Consider the following 19,427-nt stretch of genomic DNA (forward strand, 5'->3'; position numbering starts at 1 on the left):
TAACATATATATAGAAGAAAATGATTGATTGGCATTAGCATTTTTATGACTCCGATTGATGCTTCTCACTTTTTTTAAAAAAACTTTCAATCTATTCATCTTCAATTATGACAGCACAAAGAACAACAAAGGTAATAAAAATTACAACCATGTTCGTGGACCACCTATCAACGACTAAAAGCACTGGAGTGAGCCGAATGTATGCCGCCGTCATCGTCCATCCATCACCGGAGCCAGGCAAACCTTGTTATAGTAGACAGTCGAGAAGTCGTCGTGCTAAGGTTCCATAGGACCAACGCAGCAGAGTAGTGACCATCGCCGATGAAGAAAGTCGTTGACCAGAAGGATCAAACATGTAAACACCCGAGCAAAGACAAAAGAAGACTGGATCCAAACAGGTCCACCGAAGACCGGCAGCGATCGAATCCCGCGAGATCCAACGGAGACAGACCTCCACGTGCCCTGCGATGATGCTAGACGCACCATCGGGACAGAAATAGAACATGGGAGACATTAAGCCTATTAAGGGACATCGCTGACGCCACATAGCCCCAACCAAGACACTGAACATACAACAACGAGAATGGGGTCCCTTCTGCCGGCTGGGGGCCGAGATCCTCCGCACCTCCATGGCCTAGAGGCCATCGAAGATGGGGCGGACCGGTGGCAGCGCCAACGGGAGAAGAACAGCTTTTCTTGTGGAGAAGGAAAGAGATGGCGACTATCTGGTTGTTCAGATCTATACATGTTGCTTCTTACATTTGCTCTGCTCTTTCTGAGCCATCACTTGGAAACGAGGCTGTGTTAAGCAGATCGATCCCAAAACTCTGCTTTGTTTTACTATTTTTTAACAGAAAAGTTTGTGAAAACCTGTCCGAGGAAACAGAATTTCAAACACATTCAAAATGCAGGAGGCCTATTCTTGAAACCCATTCAAAACCAAAATTCAAACTTCAGGAGTCAACTTGAGTTTATTGTAATGTTTTGGGATCAGCTAGCAACTGGGTGATTGGCACTCATAGAGAAAAAAAGATACATTTTGGGTGGCTTGGACCGATGATGAGATTCAGAGCCTGAAGTGCTGCTGCTGGAGCGCAGAGGAGACCTTGTAGTGCCGCTGGACCACCTCCTCCGCCGTCGTGCTGCCGTACCGCGCGCCGCCGTCGCCGTCGGCAACGACGATCGGCTCCAGCACCGTCGTCGACGCGGCGGTGCGGTCCGTCCGGAAGAAGCACGCCACGGAGACCCGCGGCCCCACGGCGTTGGCCACCACGCGGTGCTCCACGCTCTTGAACCTGCCGTTGGACATGATCTGCAGGAAGTCCCCCACGTTCACCACCAGCGCGCCCGCCACCGGCGGCACGTCCACCCACGCCGCCTGCTTCCGTTCTCCGCCGTCCTTGTCCTCGAGGTCCACGAGTATCTGGAGGCCGCCGACAGCGTCCTGGAGGAGCACGGTGAGGAAGTCGGCGTCGGAGTGCCGCGGGGTGCCGAGGGTGAGCTGCGGCTCCGGGCAGGCCGGGTAGTAGTGGCAGGCGAGGCTGACCCCGTCGAGGCACCCGTGCTCCTCCTCGAGGTGGCCGGGGCGGAGGCCCAGCGCCTCCGACAGCAGCCCCAGCAGCGTGCGGCCCAGCCCCTGCTGCAGCAGCCGCGCGTACTCCGGCGCGACGCCCCTGCACGCCGCCGGGAGCTCCTCGGGCGCCGGCAGCTCCATGAAGAGCGTGTCGCGCCAGTTGGCCGCCCGCGACTTGAACAGGTTGAGGTTGCTCTGGTACCGGACGCGCCGGGCGAGGTCGCGGGTGTAGTAGGCCGCCTTGGACTCCACGGGCTGCTCGAAGAAGCCGCGCGCCGCGGCGAGCATCGCCGCCGTGGCCGCCTCCGGCACGCCGTGGCCCACCACCTGGAAGAATCCCACCGTCTCCGCGGCCTCCTTCACCTGCGCGACCACCGCGGCTCGTGTGGTGCCCGCGGCGGACAGGTCGATAACCGGGACGGTGAAGCGGTGAGGTTGCGGCGCGGAGTCGGGGAGGGACTCGGGCGGGTGGTGGAAGATGGACGGGACGGCGGTGACGCCCCCGTCGGCGAGGCCCTTGACGCCCGCCCTGGTGTCGTCGAACGCCTTGAGGTCGAGGGCGCGGAGGTGGTCGGCGGAGGCCATGGACGCCGGTGCTGCGGTGCTTGCTGCTCCTTTGAATTCTTGAGTTTGTGCGTGCCACAAGTGGAGTCGTGGCGCTCTCTTTATCGAACGTGTAGTGGCTGCACATATATTCTTCTGATTAAAACATTTTGCTGCCGCGTCACCAGCCACTAAAATTTTGATTCTGTGCAAACAAAAGCTAGCGAATATCAAGAAATAATAGCCTGAAACGTAGTGCGCATTTGTTTGCTTATTATATACTTGTGGAGTATAAGACAAGATTTTACTCCCTCCATTCCGGTTTATAAGGCTCAATTCAAAAATCTCATCAACCAAGGTAGATGGTGAGTGGTGGAATACTTTTTGTAGTTTGCAAAAGCACCTAATTAATGCTTTTGTTTTTCTCAAAAAATTATGTTTATCAATGCATTAATTGCAATGCATGCATGCATAAAGTACATGCATTGGTCAATTTTCTCTCAATATTTGCATGCAATGATTTAATGCACCTTGAAATCTGAACATGTGATGGGAAACAATCAAATTGAGCCTTATAAAATGAAAAAACTAAAATTTTGAGATAAGCCCTATAAACTGAAAAAGAGGGAGTACTATACTAGCAATATTTATGCAATATATACATGGCACAAAATATTAATTTAGATATTTATATTTGAAAAATACTTATTTATGATTGTGATTTTTATATCACATAGATCAATAACTGATCAACTATACGGCATGTATTTGAAAAATACTTATTTATGATTGTGATTTTTTTTATATCACATATATTAATAACTGGTCAACTATACGGCATGCGCAATAGTTTCTTTTGCAAATATAACGTTGCGTAGTACTCCTACGTATCACGTCCAGAAATAAGAGACCAATGTCTCACCGAGCCTCCTCAGAGAGCTCAGGCGATTCTGGCCGTCGGATCGTACTGCTTGATGCATTTTCGGCCGTTGGGTCCAGAGATGGGAGGAGTTGGGTCGTCGGATCTCAAGATGGCACTATAGAAATGAATAGTATTTGATTCTAACTGCCTCCACGCGTTGCCTGTTACTCTGTTTGTTTGATAGGGCCTCGCTGACATGCGGGTCCCGTCGCGGGTGGGCCCTATTTGTCAGCGACCGTGTCTGTGGCTCCAGCGCGTCGCGTCCACCGACGGTAAATATCCCCTGCCACCGCACGTTATTTCCTACCCCCACCGAGGGTATTTCGGTCTTTTCGCTTCCAGGGTCGTGCGTGGCATGCGGTGGTTGGCTCGTGCGGCTATGGGGTGGGGGAGGGCGGCGGCCCATCCTTTCGTGCTCTCATTCGTCCCCCTCGTCCACTTCCCTGGCATAGCCGCCGCTCGTCCTCCTCTCCCCCTCGTTCCTCACGACCGCTGATGTGCCTCCCTCCTCCTTCCCATGGAATCTCCATCGGCCCTTCCTCGTGCTCAAGATGTGGAGGGGCAACAGGCGACGGTGGAGGAGAAGATCCACGACCAGCTGCCGCCGGTCATCCTCCTACCGCGCCGACCCGCGTATCCTCTCCCTCTCCTCGCGCCGCCGCCGGCCCCCGATCCCGTGCCTCCAGCCCTGGTTCGAGTGCGCGGCGCCCTTCGGCGTCGACGATCGACAGGGCGAGATGGCGCCCGCCGCCAGTCCCCAATCCCGCGCCTCCCGCCCCTGCTTCGCGCATACGACGAAACAACCGTTGGTGTGGTAGCGGCCTTCGGCGACGAGGAGGCCCAGGGCGACACGGCCTGCGGTGGCGTTGGTGCTCCTCAGTGCAACCACTCCGATGACTGCCAGGTGAGCCATTCCCCAAGTCGCTTGTGCTTTCTCTCAATTGGATTGGCCCTGGCTAATTGATTTCGGATTTCTGTTGCCTGCAGATCCGTTGTTCTTGTGGTCGTTGGGCTGGATTGGTTGTCGCACTCATCGGTCTATGGGTAAGCCTCGTTTTGACCCGGTTTTGTCTGCTTTAGTTGAGCCATGATCTTGACACTTGTTTTGCTGCCGACTGGTCTATTCTTTGTAGGAGCTCCTTTTGGTGAACCCTCTTGTCTGCTCATTGTTGGATCTATGGCAGCCTCCCTGTCTTCGTCCAGGGACTTACAGGTCGACCCCTCTTCTCCTTCTATCTGCTGTTGTTCCTTTCCGTATCTAGGTTAGTGCTCGTGTGCGTGTATATTTGATGTTGAGATCGGTAAACTGTGGTTGTCGTTCATGTAGATGTGCACAGAGTGTCTTTCTTTGTTGTGTTATATTGGTGGAGACAAAGAGTGCTATCAACTGGTTGTATTTTAGTGGTTTTATTTCCCTTTTTGTTTCTTTGTGGTTTACAGGAGTGTGCTTTGGCTGGATGCTACTAAGGCTGGAATTTTTTCCTCATTTGCACATGGGTGCTTCGTGCTTGGTGGTTTTTTTCTTTTCGTTCAATTGGCATGGCCTACTAATGTGTGTGCTGGCCCTGCGTGTCCTATGTCATTCCAGTGGCGTCAGTTTGTGAGGATTGAATGATGGGCGTCAGTTTGTGAGGATTGAATGATAGAACATGCTGGTCATAGTGTGTTGCCAGGAAGGTGTGGATGCAATAAGACATGTGCCCTTTAGTTTAGTCTGGGTTTTTTTAGGGGTTTTGGTTTAGTCTGGTACATTTGAATTAGTCTGCTTGTCCGTGTCCATTTAGTCTTTTGCTTTTGGTTGGCACTTTAAGGGTTGTTTGCCGAGAAACAGAGATTTGTTTCTCCATTCACACATGGTAAGCAGAGGTTGGATTTGTTTGTGTTGGATTGATGCATGTGAAAGAGTCAGGCCAGCAAGTAGTTGTACTGTATGAAGATGCGGCGGAGCAAGTTAGTAGTACTACAATAGTGGGCTATATGTGGAGGAAAGAGAGGCAAGGAAAAAGTGAAGAAGTGGGCTCTCATGCAAGAGCCAGCCTCTACTACATGGTGGAGCATTGGGAGAGGCACCTTCATGGAGGTGGTCAGGAATCGGGAGACTCACGCCAGTCGTAGCGCCGCAGTTAAAATGATAATGGCAAGTCAAATCACGGGGCCCCACCTGTCCTGCAGTAACTCGCTGACAAATCACACAACCCTACGTTTGCAGCAGCCTACTCCCTCATCTTCTCACGTCTCTGTCAAACCGACTAGGCGGAACTGCCCCGCCTACCGCGCAGGAAAAGCCCCACCCTCGACTTTTAAATACAACTACATCTGGTTAAGAATCCAATGATCTACTTTTTGTGACATAGTAACTCGTATTTAGTTAGTCAAATGGATGACCTAGAACTACGTGCACGCCCTATAAACCGAGACGCCTAAAAATAAAAAACCGAGACGGAGAGGGTAGTTCAACACGTATCTTTTTAGATCAATATAGTTGGGATTCACCAAGGAGCAAAACCAAGTGGTAGGCTGCTCCTGTCGTGTTGGCGTAGCAACTCAAGCAGGGTCAGTCCGCACACGAAATGGAAACACACTTAACAGGACCCCTTTGGCCGACATGTGGCTCACCCACCGTCTTGTTCCATGTGTGATGCACCAAATTATAGTTCGGAGCAGCGGTTAGAATTGGAGGCACCCCGGTCGTAGCGCCGCAGTAGTAGAAAATGAGCGATAAGGGGTCAAATCACAAAGCCCCACCTTTACCGCATTAAGCTGGACGGACGAAGCAACCATCATTTCACTCTAGGGCGCAAGAGCATAAAGAAAAGAGAAAACAATGATGCATGCGGCAGCTACCTAGGGTAGGGGTCTCCACTACAGATCCTTTTTTTTAAAAGCGCCTCCACTACAAATCGGCTTCTCCCTCGTCCTCTTGAAGAAAACCGATGATGAGTGCGGCGGTAGGGTTTGTAGGAGTACTACGGTGTGCAGGGCCACGTCGTAGTAAATGGGTTCGAGTCGACGCCTTAAATATGTGTGGGCCGCTTGGTTTTACGGGAAGGAGGCAGCATTTTGGGTTCGGGGACCAGTGGAGATATAGTACGTACAAAAAATTGTTGACGTAGGTTCGACCGAAAGGCAATGATGATGGGCCCTGGATTTTGATATACCCGGGGCCGCGTGAAATTGCTACTCTACTCAAAACTAGTAAGGTACACATGCATTGGACGTATGAGATTTTGAAACCAAATTATGAATAAATACACACTATAGCATGTAAAGCTTTGAGTCATATATGCATGATGTAGATGTTCGTTTAGTTCTTATAGTTCATCTCATTCAAAATCAATTAGTTTTATAAAAATGTTAAGATTCATGGGGTTATGCATTGTAAAGCATAAAGCAAAAAACAAATAATGGCAATTCATTTAGAAAAAAATCAATTATGATACAGAATATTCTTGAACAAAGGAGAAGTGCTTGTGTTTTGAGTTTTGTGCATTATGCTTAAGTTCAACCATGGAGTCTTCTAAATTGTACATGTGGCAGATCTGGTGGAATGTTGATAATATCCAACAGCCAGTAGTGCTCGGATTTGCCATCTCTGCACTGTCGGATTAGCTTCATCCAGCGACCATCTTTCAAAGTTATTGACACACTATATAGTTCTTGTGCCATAGTTGCATGTTTTGGAAAAAAACTACTAGTGGGTTGTACTATCTATTTAGAAATAGAAGATGTATACATGGAAGTTGTAGGGAAAGAGATGACATGGAGCATCTCAATTTCTATGACTAGGAATTGGAAAAGATATGTCATTTGGTTCACATCATAGGAACTTTTCTATTGAATCTAGAGATGACATGTATCTCAATTCCTATGAGGAGGGATGAGAAAAGAGATGTAATTTGGTTCATATCATAGGAACTTTTCTATTGAATATACGCTAAAGTTTATTTTCCTTTGAAATTAAGGGAGTATAGGAATCCATTCGTATGAACCAAGTGGCTCCAAAGTTATAGAAATGATATCATGTTTATTTCCTTTCAAATGTGGAGTATATGAATCTATTCCTATGAACTAATTGGCTCTAAAGGAAAAAATTCTATAAAAATCATATCATATAGAGTTCCTATGATATTCCTCGACACCAAAGGATGGTTGAAATTGTTGCGGGTGATATGATGGTCTTTCTTTGTAGACTCCTCCCCCATCTTTATAGTTACCTCTTGAAGATGAATGAAATGATATACACAGGGTATTCTTCATGTGCAATTTGGTACACGAAAACTTGGTAAAAGTTTGCGAGGTTCGAATTTTCAATAAATCTATATGCATTGCATTTCGGAACGGAGGGAGCATATGGCAGTTGCTAACACTCACGTGGAAGATTTGTGTGTAGGAGGAGTGGTTGTTCTGTTAAATGACATGGCAAAACTGACACTGCCGGATGCCGATCTAACGGTTCTTACGGCGTTCGTCGGGAAAAGGCTTGTGGCGAATGTTTTTCGGATAATGATTTACGGACACATGTATTGCATTGATACGTGCCCCCCTCTCTCTCTCACGCACACGCACCCTCACGAGTCACGACTCTCCCGAGTCCTCTCGTAGACTCACACGTCGCACCCACCGTCTATCTGCAGGTAGACGTCATGCACATATGTGCTCTTCACGCCCTACCCTCAGAACTTCTAAAAAACAAAAGACGTCGCACACATTTTATTTTAGCTCACACGTCACACACTTATACTATTACTCTTGAGGCGAACGTTCTTTCGGCACAGTATATTGTACTCTCACGAAGAGAAGCGGTGCACGCACGCACTAGTTCTCTCACACCCACTCGTAGGTACACGTAGGAGCGCATTTTTTTGAAGCTGGTACAACAATATCACTCCACTATATATATAAGCAGGTGCCTTACACTTGCTTTACTAGGGTTCCTCTCGTTCACTCTCTCATGCTCTCTAGATCTAAGCAAGACATAGGTGGCCACACTCTCTCTCAGCTCACAGTTGGTCACAAATCCGGCCGGACAACCTTGACCGGGGCAGGGGTGTAGGTGCACCGTTTACGCTGTCGTCGGCGGCGAGGGAGGAGATCAACGACTGCCCGCGCATCCCGATCGGTGGCCGTGCCATTCTCTCCGAGAGAGCGTCGGCTCGGGAGGGCCTCCGACCCCTTCTTCCTCCCTGCGGTATTGTGGCCAAGATGCGGCCTCCCAACGCCGTCTTTGCCACATGTCGATGACCCTCGGGTATATATTCCTTCGAAACCTGCCTTGCTCTACTGCCCCAGCTCCCTTCGTGTTGATCTTTTTCTACTTCCATCCGCTGTTCCAAAGCCACCTAGACTTTACTATTATTAGAGGTAAAGCTAGTTCATACAGTCGACTCTAAGAGTTGGTTCAAACAGGGAAGAAAGTGGGAAAGTTATAGCATGCATCTAGGACTTGGTTCTAAGAGGAAATGGGGGAAAGTGGTAGATACTGGCTACCCAGCCGGTCTCTTGGTTGAAAAGACGAAGAAAGCATGGTGGATGGCGAAGGGTGGGGGGAAGTGGACCTATCTCTTGGTTGAAAAACGAAAGAAAGTGACGGGTGTTGGGGGACAAAATAATGAGAATGAGCAGGTCTAGATTTCCTGTGCTCACATAGGAAATGTCACCGAGATAAAAAATGGGACAAATGCAGACATGCTGCCTGAGTGTTTGCCACTCTCGGCGGCCACATCTGCCTCACCACTTTATGCCCCTGTCCCTACGCCCATATCGCTACCGTTAATGTAAAATCACATGAAGCATTAAGCAATACCACCTAATGTCACTATAAGTAATGGTCTAGTGCCGTCGATAAATTGAAGCAATGCCACCACCATTTTATGAAGTGCTTCCGTCTTGCTTTATTTCCCATGAATTATGTTTTTGCAGTTACACTTAAATCTCACACAGCTAACATTGCTTCATCCCAGTGGAACTGCACAAATTTGATTGCACATTTACTGAGCATGTGCTACTCTCATGACAGTAATACTAATGCTATTGTTCTGCATGTTAATCTAGTGGCATTGTTGATGTGATGTGGTGCTACTTACTTAAGGACTCTTCATACTGTCAATCTAGTGCCAATTATAACACAATAGATGTTGATGTTAATCATACGCCACTGCAAATATCTGTCACTGTTTAAATAACCGTATTTCGTATTTGTGCAAACAGGGATGTCTATCTCCATATCGTTTTGGGATGTTTGCCTCCGTATCATTTCTATCCGCGCAAGATAAAGCACACACCTCAGTTTTAGTAGAACTGCGCAAAATGAGATGGCTATCCCTCGTTGTCGTCGTCTAACCTCCAGTCTTCAAGGTATTCCTACATTGGTAGTAACTAAGGTAGAATGACCAACGGAATCTAAAAGAAGTTGATTCGTACATTTTACTTCCTGGTTGCAGTGCAGGGACGAGTGAAAACAACTGCATCCTAGTCCGGAATGCACTTTCTACCAGTTCATCCATGGACCGAGGACTAGCTGGCACGGCTGCACGGCGGTTTATTGGACAGGTGCGCGGACAAGAGGCATTGTGGTCTGCTTATTTCTGCAAATAGCGGTGCTTAAATTTAGTGGAATGCATAAGAATTTCACCTGGTCAGTACACTACATGGTTCAATTTAGCATTCCAACTGAGACCACAATTATAATTAGTTATTATGGAATGAGAGAACCTAACCCTGGATGGTGGCAACAAGAAAAAACCAGAGTGAACTTCAGGAAATTTAAGCCTGCCGGGAGGCCCTTTGCTCAGAGAAGCCTTGCTTGTTTTTTCCTGATTTGTAAACCTTCTCACAACTTTGTATTTTGTTGTGAACTAGTATATGTTTGTTATGTTCTATGGATCATTGAGATGTATAAAATTGCTTAACTTATGATTTTCAAGTTTTTTATGAAGACGAGTTTAATGTGAGTGTTCCACATGAGCGCTGGACTAGCGTGTGAACGTTTGGAATTTACATTGTGGCCTCAGTTAACTGCATGAACCACTGTAACAAGGTACATAGTTGCTTATATGTCAGACAGCAGATTGTTGATTGTTAGCTGGTCGATAGCCTAGTGTTGAAGCCAGCTGAGCCAATGTGCTGTGTTTTGCACAACTGCTTACAAGTGGGGTAGCACCAACAGTGTTTACAAGTACTTATGTATACGTCGGTGCACAGTTCTTGAATGAGTGCTCTATTTCATCAAAACACACACTGCTCGTATGATAAACCGTGACAACTTATGTCTTACCATGCCATATTCATGAAAAAACTAGTGAGGACGCATCTGTTTCGGCAACAATTACAATGGTTCTCACATGATTCACGGGCACACAAAAGTAGCAGCAATTCCCATAGACAGATTCAAATAGAGTACTAGCCCCAGAGGGGTCGATAACAGGCAAGGTTCGGATAATTAGACACAATCCAAACTACTATTAAACACTAGCTGGGGCAACTATTTCATGCCTCGATCTAATTTGGGCTGGACACAAGACGGACCTTGCCATGAACATCATCTAGGACGTCCCGCAGCAGCTCAATCCTGTGAACCTTCATGAAGACAACCTTGTGGCCTTGCCACTGATGAACTTGTTTGTGGAGGCATGCCACGTCATCTTCCTGCGTAAGCTTGACAAGAACAGTATGCCTCACAAACAAAGGAGTAGCTTTGAACATCTTGTGCTTCAGTACACCCTGGACAACACGCCTGGAAACAGTGAGGCTGGCATACAACTCTTCATTGGTATAACCGCAAATGGCTTCCAGGATCCAACAGCCTAAGATCCCTGTTTTCCCAGTGCGTATATTCAGGCCATCCGCCTCATAGCGAGTGACATGTACAACCACACAATCCTTGTCTGCATCAAGGCTCTAATTAAAACAGAAACAAATTCTGAATTACTTTTCAGTATAAGAAACACAATTTATTTAAACCACTATGTATAGCATGGCATCGAAGCTAATAAAATTTTGCATTATTAATCACCACATACTTAGATGAAAAACCACAATCGAGATCGGCAAAGAAGAAAATCACCTTGGCAGCTCAGCGGGGGGGACACATCCTCGAAGGGGGAAAACTGCTCCTGCAGTGTCACGGGGGTTGTAACCTCAAACGGGGCGTTGACCATCTCAGTATTAGCCCTAAGCGTATCTGGGGTCGGCTCGGTGGCTGCCTCCATCTTCTTGGAGCTCTCTGTCTCGTGGGGATCAGCCTCCCGCGTCTGCTCCAATATTGGCAGATCTTTGCCTGGTTCTCCTTGGTCCATCATGAAACTGACGAATACTAGGATACCACTGAAAGGAAAACACAATCGCAATGACAATGAAACAAAAAAGAGAGTGAGGATCGGTTACTGCTTTGCAAAAGTTCTTTTTTTCTCTGAACGAAAATATACCAACATCACGGATCCGCTTACCTTCCCTTCTTTGGGAGAGAAGAACAGTGGCAGATGAGAGTGTTGCCTTTCTTGAAGACGGTGAGGGAGAAGGGGATTCAGCGAAGAGTGAAATGATGGTTGCTTTGTCTGTCAAACTTAGACTGCAGGGAGGTGGGGTTTTGTGATACGATAGCTCGTTACTGTTGCGCTACGACCGGGGTGACTCTTTGCCTGCATATTGCCTTCTAATTTGGTGGATGGCATTTAGGCCCGCGCGCTGCATGACCCGCATATCGGTGAACAAAAGTATAACGGCATTCAGTAGAGGGAGACGTTTCAATGACCTAGGAGGAGCCAGAAGGGGTAGAGTGTCTCCACTGTACTAGTAGTAATTGGTTTTCTCGGTAGCTGTAGAGTGTCTCCACTTTACTAGTAGTAATTGTTTCTCTAGGCCCAAGACAAAACAGCCCATCCACACTAGTAAATAGTAAAATCAATTCAAAAGCCCATATATTTACTGAATGAGAGGCGCTACCCACACCCAGCACACCGCCCCCCAAAAAAACCTAGGTGCTCTTCTTCCTCCTCGCTCCCACCCACCTCACGTCAGCTCGCTCCACTCGTACCCCCAAATTCCTCACCTCACTCCTACAGAAAACCCCAGCTCCCCTTCTTCCTCACTACTACAAAAAAAACCAGCTCCCCTTCTTCTTCACTCGCACTACAACTAGGCTCGTCATTCGTTACTCTGCTCAAATCCGTGAGCGCGACGCGGCACCCTCGAGGAAAATGGAGTCGGCTGACCCCCAGCGCCAAGAAGATGATGCTCCCGCCAGCGGCGACGCCTGTTGTAGATCCCGCACCCGGCAGCGCGGGGAGAAGCAGCGACCCCACCCCCACCAGATCCCAGGAACCCATAGAATCTCGGGTGGACCGCATCAGCGATCTCCCGGACGCTGTCCTTGGGGAGATCATCTCGCTTCTCCCACCAAGGATTGCTTCCGCACCCAAGTCCTCTCAATTCGGTGGCGCCCTCTATGGCGCGCCGTGCCCCTTAATCTCGACTGTCGTCAGCTATCTCCCTTCAATGATTTTGAAATCCCCAGAGCCATCATCTCCTCCCACAAGGGCTCCATCCAAAGCCTCTTCATCCCGTCATGCTACCTGAGCAAGCATACCATGCCCTGCACGGTGGACGCCTGGCTGAAATCCCCTGAATTCACAGAACTACAGCTGCTTGAGTTCTACTATTCCCCTGGAAATCACATACCACACACCGAACGCCATGAACTTGTGCCCTCAGCACCGATATCCATCTCGCGGTTTTCTTCCTCTCTCCACACCACCACCTTTGCGCGGTGCTACCTACCAGACAATCTGGTACTAAACCTTCAACTCCCATTTCTCAAGAAACTTTCACTTGTGCAGGTTCGTATATCGGAGGCCTCATTGCACAGCATCATCCACTCCAGTTGCCCTGCCCTGGAGTGCTTAGTGCTTGTTTTCACAGTTAGAATCGGTTGTCTCCAAATAAAGTCGCCTAACCTTGTAAGAGTTGGAATTTCTTTTGACGGAAGGCAGCTCATCATCCAAGAAGCCCCTTCACTTCAAAGATTGATCCTTGATTCTAGTTATTCCCCGTTGCAAATAACCGTCCTCTCTGCGCCTAAACTAGAAACCTTGGGCGTAATACATGATCTTTGTGCTCATTTCAATATGGTGTTTGGCTCCACAGTTCTTCGGGTACTTTATATTATCATCTACACTTGTAACCATAAGCTGCATTTTAAATTTCTATGCATAATTTATATATCATCTTGGAGTACACATTTTGTACTAATATTATGTTCTATGCTCAATGAAGAGCTTCTCCATGGATGGCCTATCAATGGTGCTGGATTCTGTCAAGATCTTATATATCCAAATGAATAGTTTTGATTTGAACAAGATTATTGGCTTGCTGCAATGCTTTCCATGTCTGGAGAAGTTGTATATAAAGGTGATAATTTCACGCACATTGGAAGCCCGCATATAGTGTACTAGATTTAACCGTTCAGCTGTTGCTCTTTCGACACTCTTTTTTTAGACCTTAACTATTTTCAATCTTCATGTCTATTTAGGCAATAGGACGAGGTAAGAAAGTTGTAACCAATCGGTGGATTCATAAGCATCGGGATTTTCTCACTTCTCGTGAGATTTGATTGAAGACAATAACGCTAGAATGATATGTAACCAACTGTGCAAACACTAGATTTGTCACATTCTTCCTGCTGAATGCGAGGTTACTATTGTCCATCAGGCTTAAGTTTATCAGCAGCATGGTTTTGACGGATGGGTATGTCGAAGAGCAAAAAAAGGAGTTTCAGGTGGGTAAAAGAGTTTCTAAACGTGCCGGGCTTCTATTTACAAGATATTGTGGTCATAATCCAGTAAATTTTACGACCCAGGATGTTCATTCTATGGACCTGACCGATCCATTTGACTGTGACTGCCGAAAACAGTGCTGGAGTTAGATGTTGTTGCCCTTTTCAACCTGGGTTTTTTTGTAAACCTGATGAACAATTAACCATCGTGCTTTTGTACAGTTTGTAAGCTGGAGTTAGACGTTCCTGCCCTTTTCAACTCGGTTGTGACTGTCATATTTTCTTTAAAACAAGGCAAATGGCTTTCCATTCGTTTAATTTAGAGTAAAATATTGTAACAAATCCAAACCAAGGGAAATAACATCACTCTCGCCGGCTGCTTGAGCTCACTGTGCATTACAGAAGCCAAGTGATTAGCCCCCACCAGCACCCACAAACTTATTTCGAACTAGCACATCAAATGGGCTGTAAATTTTCATAGGAAAGGTTGCATGACCGTGACAGATTTGGATTTTGACATTTGGGACCCGCGAGGAAATAGCCTATCCAAGGTGGTGTCGACTTACTATCCAGTCAACAAACGATTCTGCCTACCAGCCGTTGGATTGACATCCAACATCTGTCGTGTATCTTCTATCTCTTGTCTTCTTCTTCCTCCAGCCGCCCAAACCAAACCACCTTGTCGGCTCCGCCTGCTCCCGCCTCCCATGGCTGGTTGCGCCTCGGCCGCCCTACCGTATGTACCCTCCAACGTTGGCCAGTCCCTCCCTCTATTCCCCCACATGTCTTGTTATTCTTCGGCGACGTCAGCCCCAACACGCACCCGCACCCGAACCAGTCAACCCTCATACTCCCCTCCGCCTGCGACTGGACCGGCGCATCTTCCATGGCTCCTGTTCGTTCCGTCCGAGGCCTTGCCGTCGTCCTCCGCCTTGCGGCCTTGGTTTGCTCGCCGTGCGCGGTGCGCCACCCTCTTGCATTGTCAAAGTCGTCACAACCGAGAGGAACAAGGAGATGACCGTACGTGGAGAGGATGACAGTAGGGACCCACCAGCGTCATGGCAGTACGCAAGCAAGTGCCTCTATATTACAAGCCCAAAAATATGGTTCCTCCTAATGGGTGGACATCTGGGGCTCACGCCATTGTCAACGTAGTCAATAAACGAGAGAATTACACTACGAGCGGCTGGGGACCCAGCAGGTCACGCAGTTTTTTCTAAGGAACAAGCAGTTGTTATTTATACTAGTTTTAGCGACGGATCAGGGTAACAACGGGGCTGTGCGGGGGTTGTGGCCCGTCTAGCCAGGGTTTTATTTATGTTTACCACATCATGAGCCCAGTTGTGTTTTTTTCTTGCTGAAAATGGCTAGCCCAGTTCTTTTTTTAAAGAAATATCCAAACAAGGCCTACTTGCTTTATCGGCCCTGCTGAGCTGCAAATCTTTCAAGACGAGGAGAGTTTCATTCGGTTTGCCCAGAAATAGGCTGTACATTTTTAAAACACATCAAACCAGGAATTAGTTTCAAAAAAATTCATTACAAGATTTTAAATTCCATTGATTTTTATGCGTGGAAAATTATTTGGATTTTATATTTATATAAATTATTTTTCAAAATAGTTTGAATGTGAATCGATATTTCTGGATTAAAAACAGTTAACCGCACCGAAATATGCAAAATTGCGTATAGTTTTTAACCGTGGCCACAATATGGGGTGTAATGCTAACAAAAAAGATGGGCTCCAAAAAAATTCTTAAGAATTAGCAAATGGGATGTACATTATTAGAAATAATGGTAGATGGGTTGTATGCTGTTTTGCACAGATTTGAGGCTGACTTGTGCGCCTACTACAGGTTGACGCGTATGATTTCATAAAAAAAAGGTTGACGCAGACGCAATGCCCTGTCAACTTAGTCAACACACGAGAGCAGTGACCGTTGCATGTCCATCCAATGGCTGTCGTGCTTCTTCAATCTCTGCTCTTCATGCTCCAGACACTCAAACAAGCGCCGGCAGGACTGCCTGCTCCCTCCTCCCGCGGCCGGCTATGCTGCCGCGCAGGCCTCACGGCCCCACCATACTACCATCGCTGGCCTAGCCATCCCTCTACTCACCCACACCTGCTGTTATTCTCCGGGGACGGGAGAAGAACCAGTAAACCCTCGTACTCCTCCGCGTGGGAAACAACTGCCGAGTATTCCCTGGCTCCGTGTTGTTCCCTTCCTAGGCCTCGCCATCGTCCACCGCCCTGGTGCTCTCGGCGCGGCCTGGTCAACATGGTCAATGAACGACATCCATCGGAAGTGGATTGTACATGGAGAGGCTGACAGCTGGGTCCACGGCCGCACACAAGGAAATGCCTCCTTATTACGCGCAAAATAATAATTCCTCCACCTGACAGCTAGGACCCACAGGAAGGGCCTCTGTATTTTGCGAAAAAATGTTCCCCCTACTGACAGGTCGGACCCACCGGCTATATCTTCGCACGCAAGAAAGTGCCTCCTTATTACGCCCCAAAAAATGAATACCCCCTGCTAGCTGGGACCCACCATATTGTTGGGCTGACTTGTGGGTCTACTAAGTTGACGGGGACGGAGGCTTTGTCAACTTAGTCAATACTCCAGTGACCGTATGATGTCCATCCAACGGCCATAGTGCTTCTTCAACCTCTGGTCTTCTTGCTCCAGCCGCCCAAAGCAGCGCCTGTCGTGCCGCCTGCTCTTGCCTCCCGTGGCCAGCTGTGCTACCGCGGAGGCCTCACCGCTCCCATACTACTCTCACCACTGGCCAGGCCATCCCTCCACTCACCCACACCCCCTGTTATTCTGCGGCGACAACAGCCTCACACCGCAGCCGAACCAGTGAACCCTTGTACTCCTCTCCGTGTGGGCATCCACTGTCGCGTCTTCCCCAGCTCTGCGTCGTCCCCTTCCTAGGCCTTGCCGTCGTCCACCGCCGTGGTGCTCTCGGCGTGCCGTGGTCAATGTGGTCAACGACCGACTTCCATCGAAAGAGTACTGTACGTGGAGAGGCTGACAGTTGGGTCCACGGCAGCCGCAAGGAAGTGCCTCCTTATTATGCGGAAAATAATTATTCCTCCACCTGACAGCAGGGACCCACCGGACGAGCCACCAGTATTTCACGAAAAAAACGTTTCCCCCTGACTGCTGGGACCCACCGGACGGGCCATCGTATTTCGCCAAAAAAAAGTTCCCCCCGCTGTCAGCTCGGACCCACCAGAAGTGCCTCCTTATTACGCACAAAAAAATGAATACTCCCCCTGCTAGCTGGGACCCACCTTGGTGGGAGGCTGACTTGTGGGCCTACTAAGTTGACGGGGACGGAGGGCTTTGTCAACTTAGTCAATATGAATGATTCTATCTCCAGTGACCGTACGATGTCCATCCAACGGCCGTAGTGCTTCTTCAACCTCTGGTCTTCTAGCTCCAGCCGCCCAAAGCAGCGTCGGTCGTGCCACATGCTCCTGCCTCCCGTGGCCGGCTGTGCTGCCATGGAGGCCTCACCGCCCCCTACTATTCCCACCGCTGGACAGGCCCTGCGGCGACGGAAGCCTCACACCGTAGCCGAACCAGTGAACCCTCATACTCCCCTCCGCACAGGCTTCCACTGCCGCATCTTCCGCGGCTCCACGTCGTCCCCTTCCTAGGCCTCACCGTCGTCCACCGCCCTGGTGCTCTCCATGCAATGTGGTCAACATGGTCAAGGAACGACTTCCATTGGAAGAGTACTGTACGTGGAGAGGCTGACAGCTGGGTCCATGGCGGTCACAAGGAAGTGCCTCTTTATTATGCGGAAAATAATTATTCCTCCACCTGATAGCAAGGACCCACCGGACGGGCCACCAGTATTTCGCAAAAAAAACGTTTCCCCCCTGATTGCTGGGACACACCGGACGGGCCACCGTATTTCGCCAAAAAAAACGTTCCCCCCGCTGTCAGCTCGGACCCACCGGAAGTGCCTCCTTATTACGCACAAAAAATGAATACTCCCCCTGCTAGCTGGGACCCATCTTGGTGGGAGGCTAACTTGTGGGCCTGCTAAGTTGACGGGGACGGAGGGCTTTGTCAACTTAATCAATATGAACGATTCTAGCTCCAGTGACCGTACGATATCCATCCAACGGCCGTAGTGCTTCTTCAACCTCTGGTCTTCTTGCTCCAGCCGCCCAAAGCAGCGTCGGTCGTGCCACATGCTCCTGCCTCCCGTGGCCGGCTGTGCTGCTGCGGGGGCCTCACCGCCCCCTACTATTCCCACCGCTGGCCAGGCCTTGCGGCGACGGCAGCCTCACACCACAGCCGAACCAGTGAACCCTCATACTCCTCTCCGTGCGGGCTTCCATTGTCGCGTCTTCCCCGGCTCCACATCGTCCCCTTCCTAGGCCTCGCCATCGTCCACCGCCCTGGTGCTCTCCGTGCGGCGTGGTCAATGTGGTCAAGGAATGACTTCCATCGGAAAAGTACTGTACGTGGAGAGGCTGACAGCTGGGTCCACGGCGGCCGCAAGGAAGTGCCTCCTTATTACGCACAAAATAATTATTCCTCCACCTGACAGCAGGGACCCACCGGATGGGCCACCGTATTTCGTGAAAAAATGTTTCCCCCCTGACTGCTGGGACCCACCAGCTACACCTTCGCACGCAAGGAAGTGCGTTCGGGCAAAAAAAAGGATTCGCCCCCTGACTGTTGGGACCCACCAGCTACATCTTCGCACGCAAGGAAGTGCCTGACAGTCGGGACCCACCTGGTCGAAGCGTACGTAGCGTTGTCATTCTGGTCGCGAACGTGTACGTACATACTGGTGGATGTAGAGGTTCGCATGTGTCGTAGAAGAGGCGCGCACGTAGCATGTACACGTATGTACAGCGGCCAGTGTGCAAGAAAGAAAATACGGCCACGTATGTGTACATACGACATACGAGCGGGGTCTCGAACGCCTACTCGCGCATATATACGTACGGCCAGGGCTCGTGTACATGGCTGGGTCGGAACGGAGCAACAGCGTCATCATCGTGTTCATGGGAGCCAACCGACTGGGTCGGAACGGAATGCGTCGTCGTGTTCATCGGGAGGGCTTGGACGGAACAGGCCATGGAAACGAGGCCTGGGGTACAGGAGAACGGAGGAAACGGCCTTGTGTTCGACCGGCCACGTTCGAAACGGGATCCTGTTCATCGGGAGTGGTCCGGCGTACCGCAAAACGGACGAAACGGACTTGTATTGGACCTACGGTCAAAATGGGGGTCATGTTCATCGGGAGGGGTGTGGCGTACCGCAAAACGGGACTCCACGGGATACTGTTCATCTCCACTGTCGACCTCCTCCAGCCTCCACGGGTTACTGTTCATCCACCGTCGACCTCCTCCAGCCTCCACCTACGACTGTTCATCCACGGGCTCCTGTTCATCCAGCCTCCACCGCGCGCTACTTCACCGGCTACTGTTCAACCACCCCTCTCCACAGGCTCCTGTTCAACCACCCCTCCACCATCTACTGTTCATCCAGCCCTCCACGGGGTCGTCCTGTTCATCCAGCCATCCACAGGGTCCTATTCATCCAGCCCCAACCGGCTCGATCGATCGGGGTCCTGTTCATCCAGAGGCA

The 19,427-nt window shown here is 49.3% G+C and overlaps 2 protein-coding genes across 2 annotated transcripts; one reads left to right on the plus strand and one right to left on the minus strand.

Annotated features, from left to right (window-relative positions):
• Positions 1-925: 925 nt before the first annotated feature.
• Positions 926-2,228, minus strand: LOC119361878 (1-aminocyclopropane-1-carboxylate oxidase homolog 1-like). Its single transcript, XM_037627038.1, has one exon. The coding sequence runs from the start codon at positions 2,156-2,158 to the stop codon at positions 1,067-1,069; it is 1,092 nt and encodes a 363-aa protein (XP_037482935.1). The 5' UTR covers positions 2,159-2,228; the 3' UTR covers positions 926-1,066.
• A 1,232-nt stretch (positions 2,229-3,460) lies between these two features.
• LOC119361880 lies at positions 3,461-4,916 on the plus strand. The gene is made up of 4 exons (XM_037627039.1): positions 3,461-3,942; positions 4,026-4,082; positions 4,172-4,251; positions 4,479-4,916. The coding sequence occupies exons 1-4, from the start codon at positions 3,556-3,558 to the stop codon at positions 4,651-4,653; spliced, it is 699 nt and encodes a 232-aa protein (XP_037482936.1). The 5' UTR covers positions 3,461-3,555; the 3' UTR covers positions 4,654-4,916.
• The last annotated feature ends 14,511 nt before the right edge of the window (positions 4,917-19,427 follow it).

Source organism: Triticum dicoccoides, chromosome 2B (assembly GCF_002162155.2).
Source record: "Triticum dicoccoides isolate Atlit2015 ecotype Zavitan chromosome 2B, WEW_v2.0, whole genome shotgun sequence".
Lineage (NCBI taxonomy): Eukaryota > Viridiplantae > Streptophyta > Magnoliopsida > Poales > Poaceae > Triticum > Triticum dicoccoides.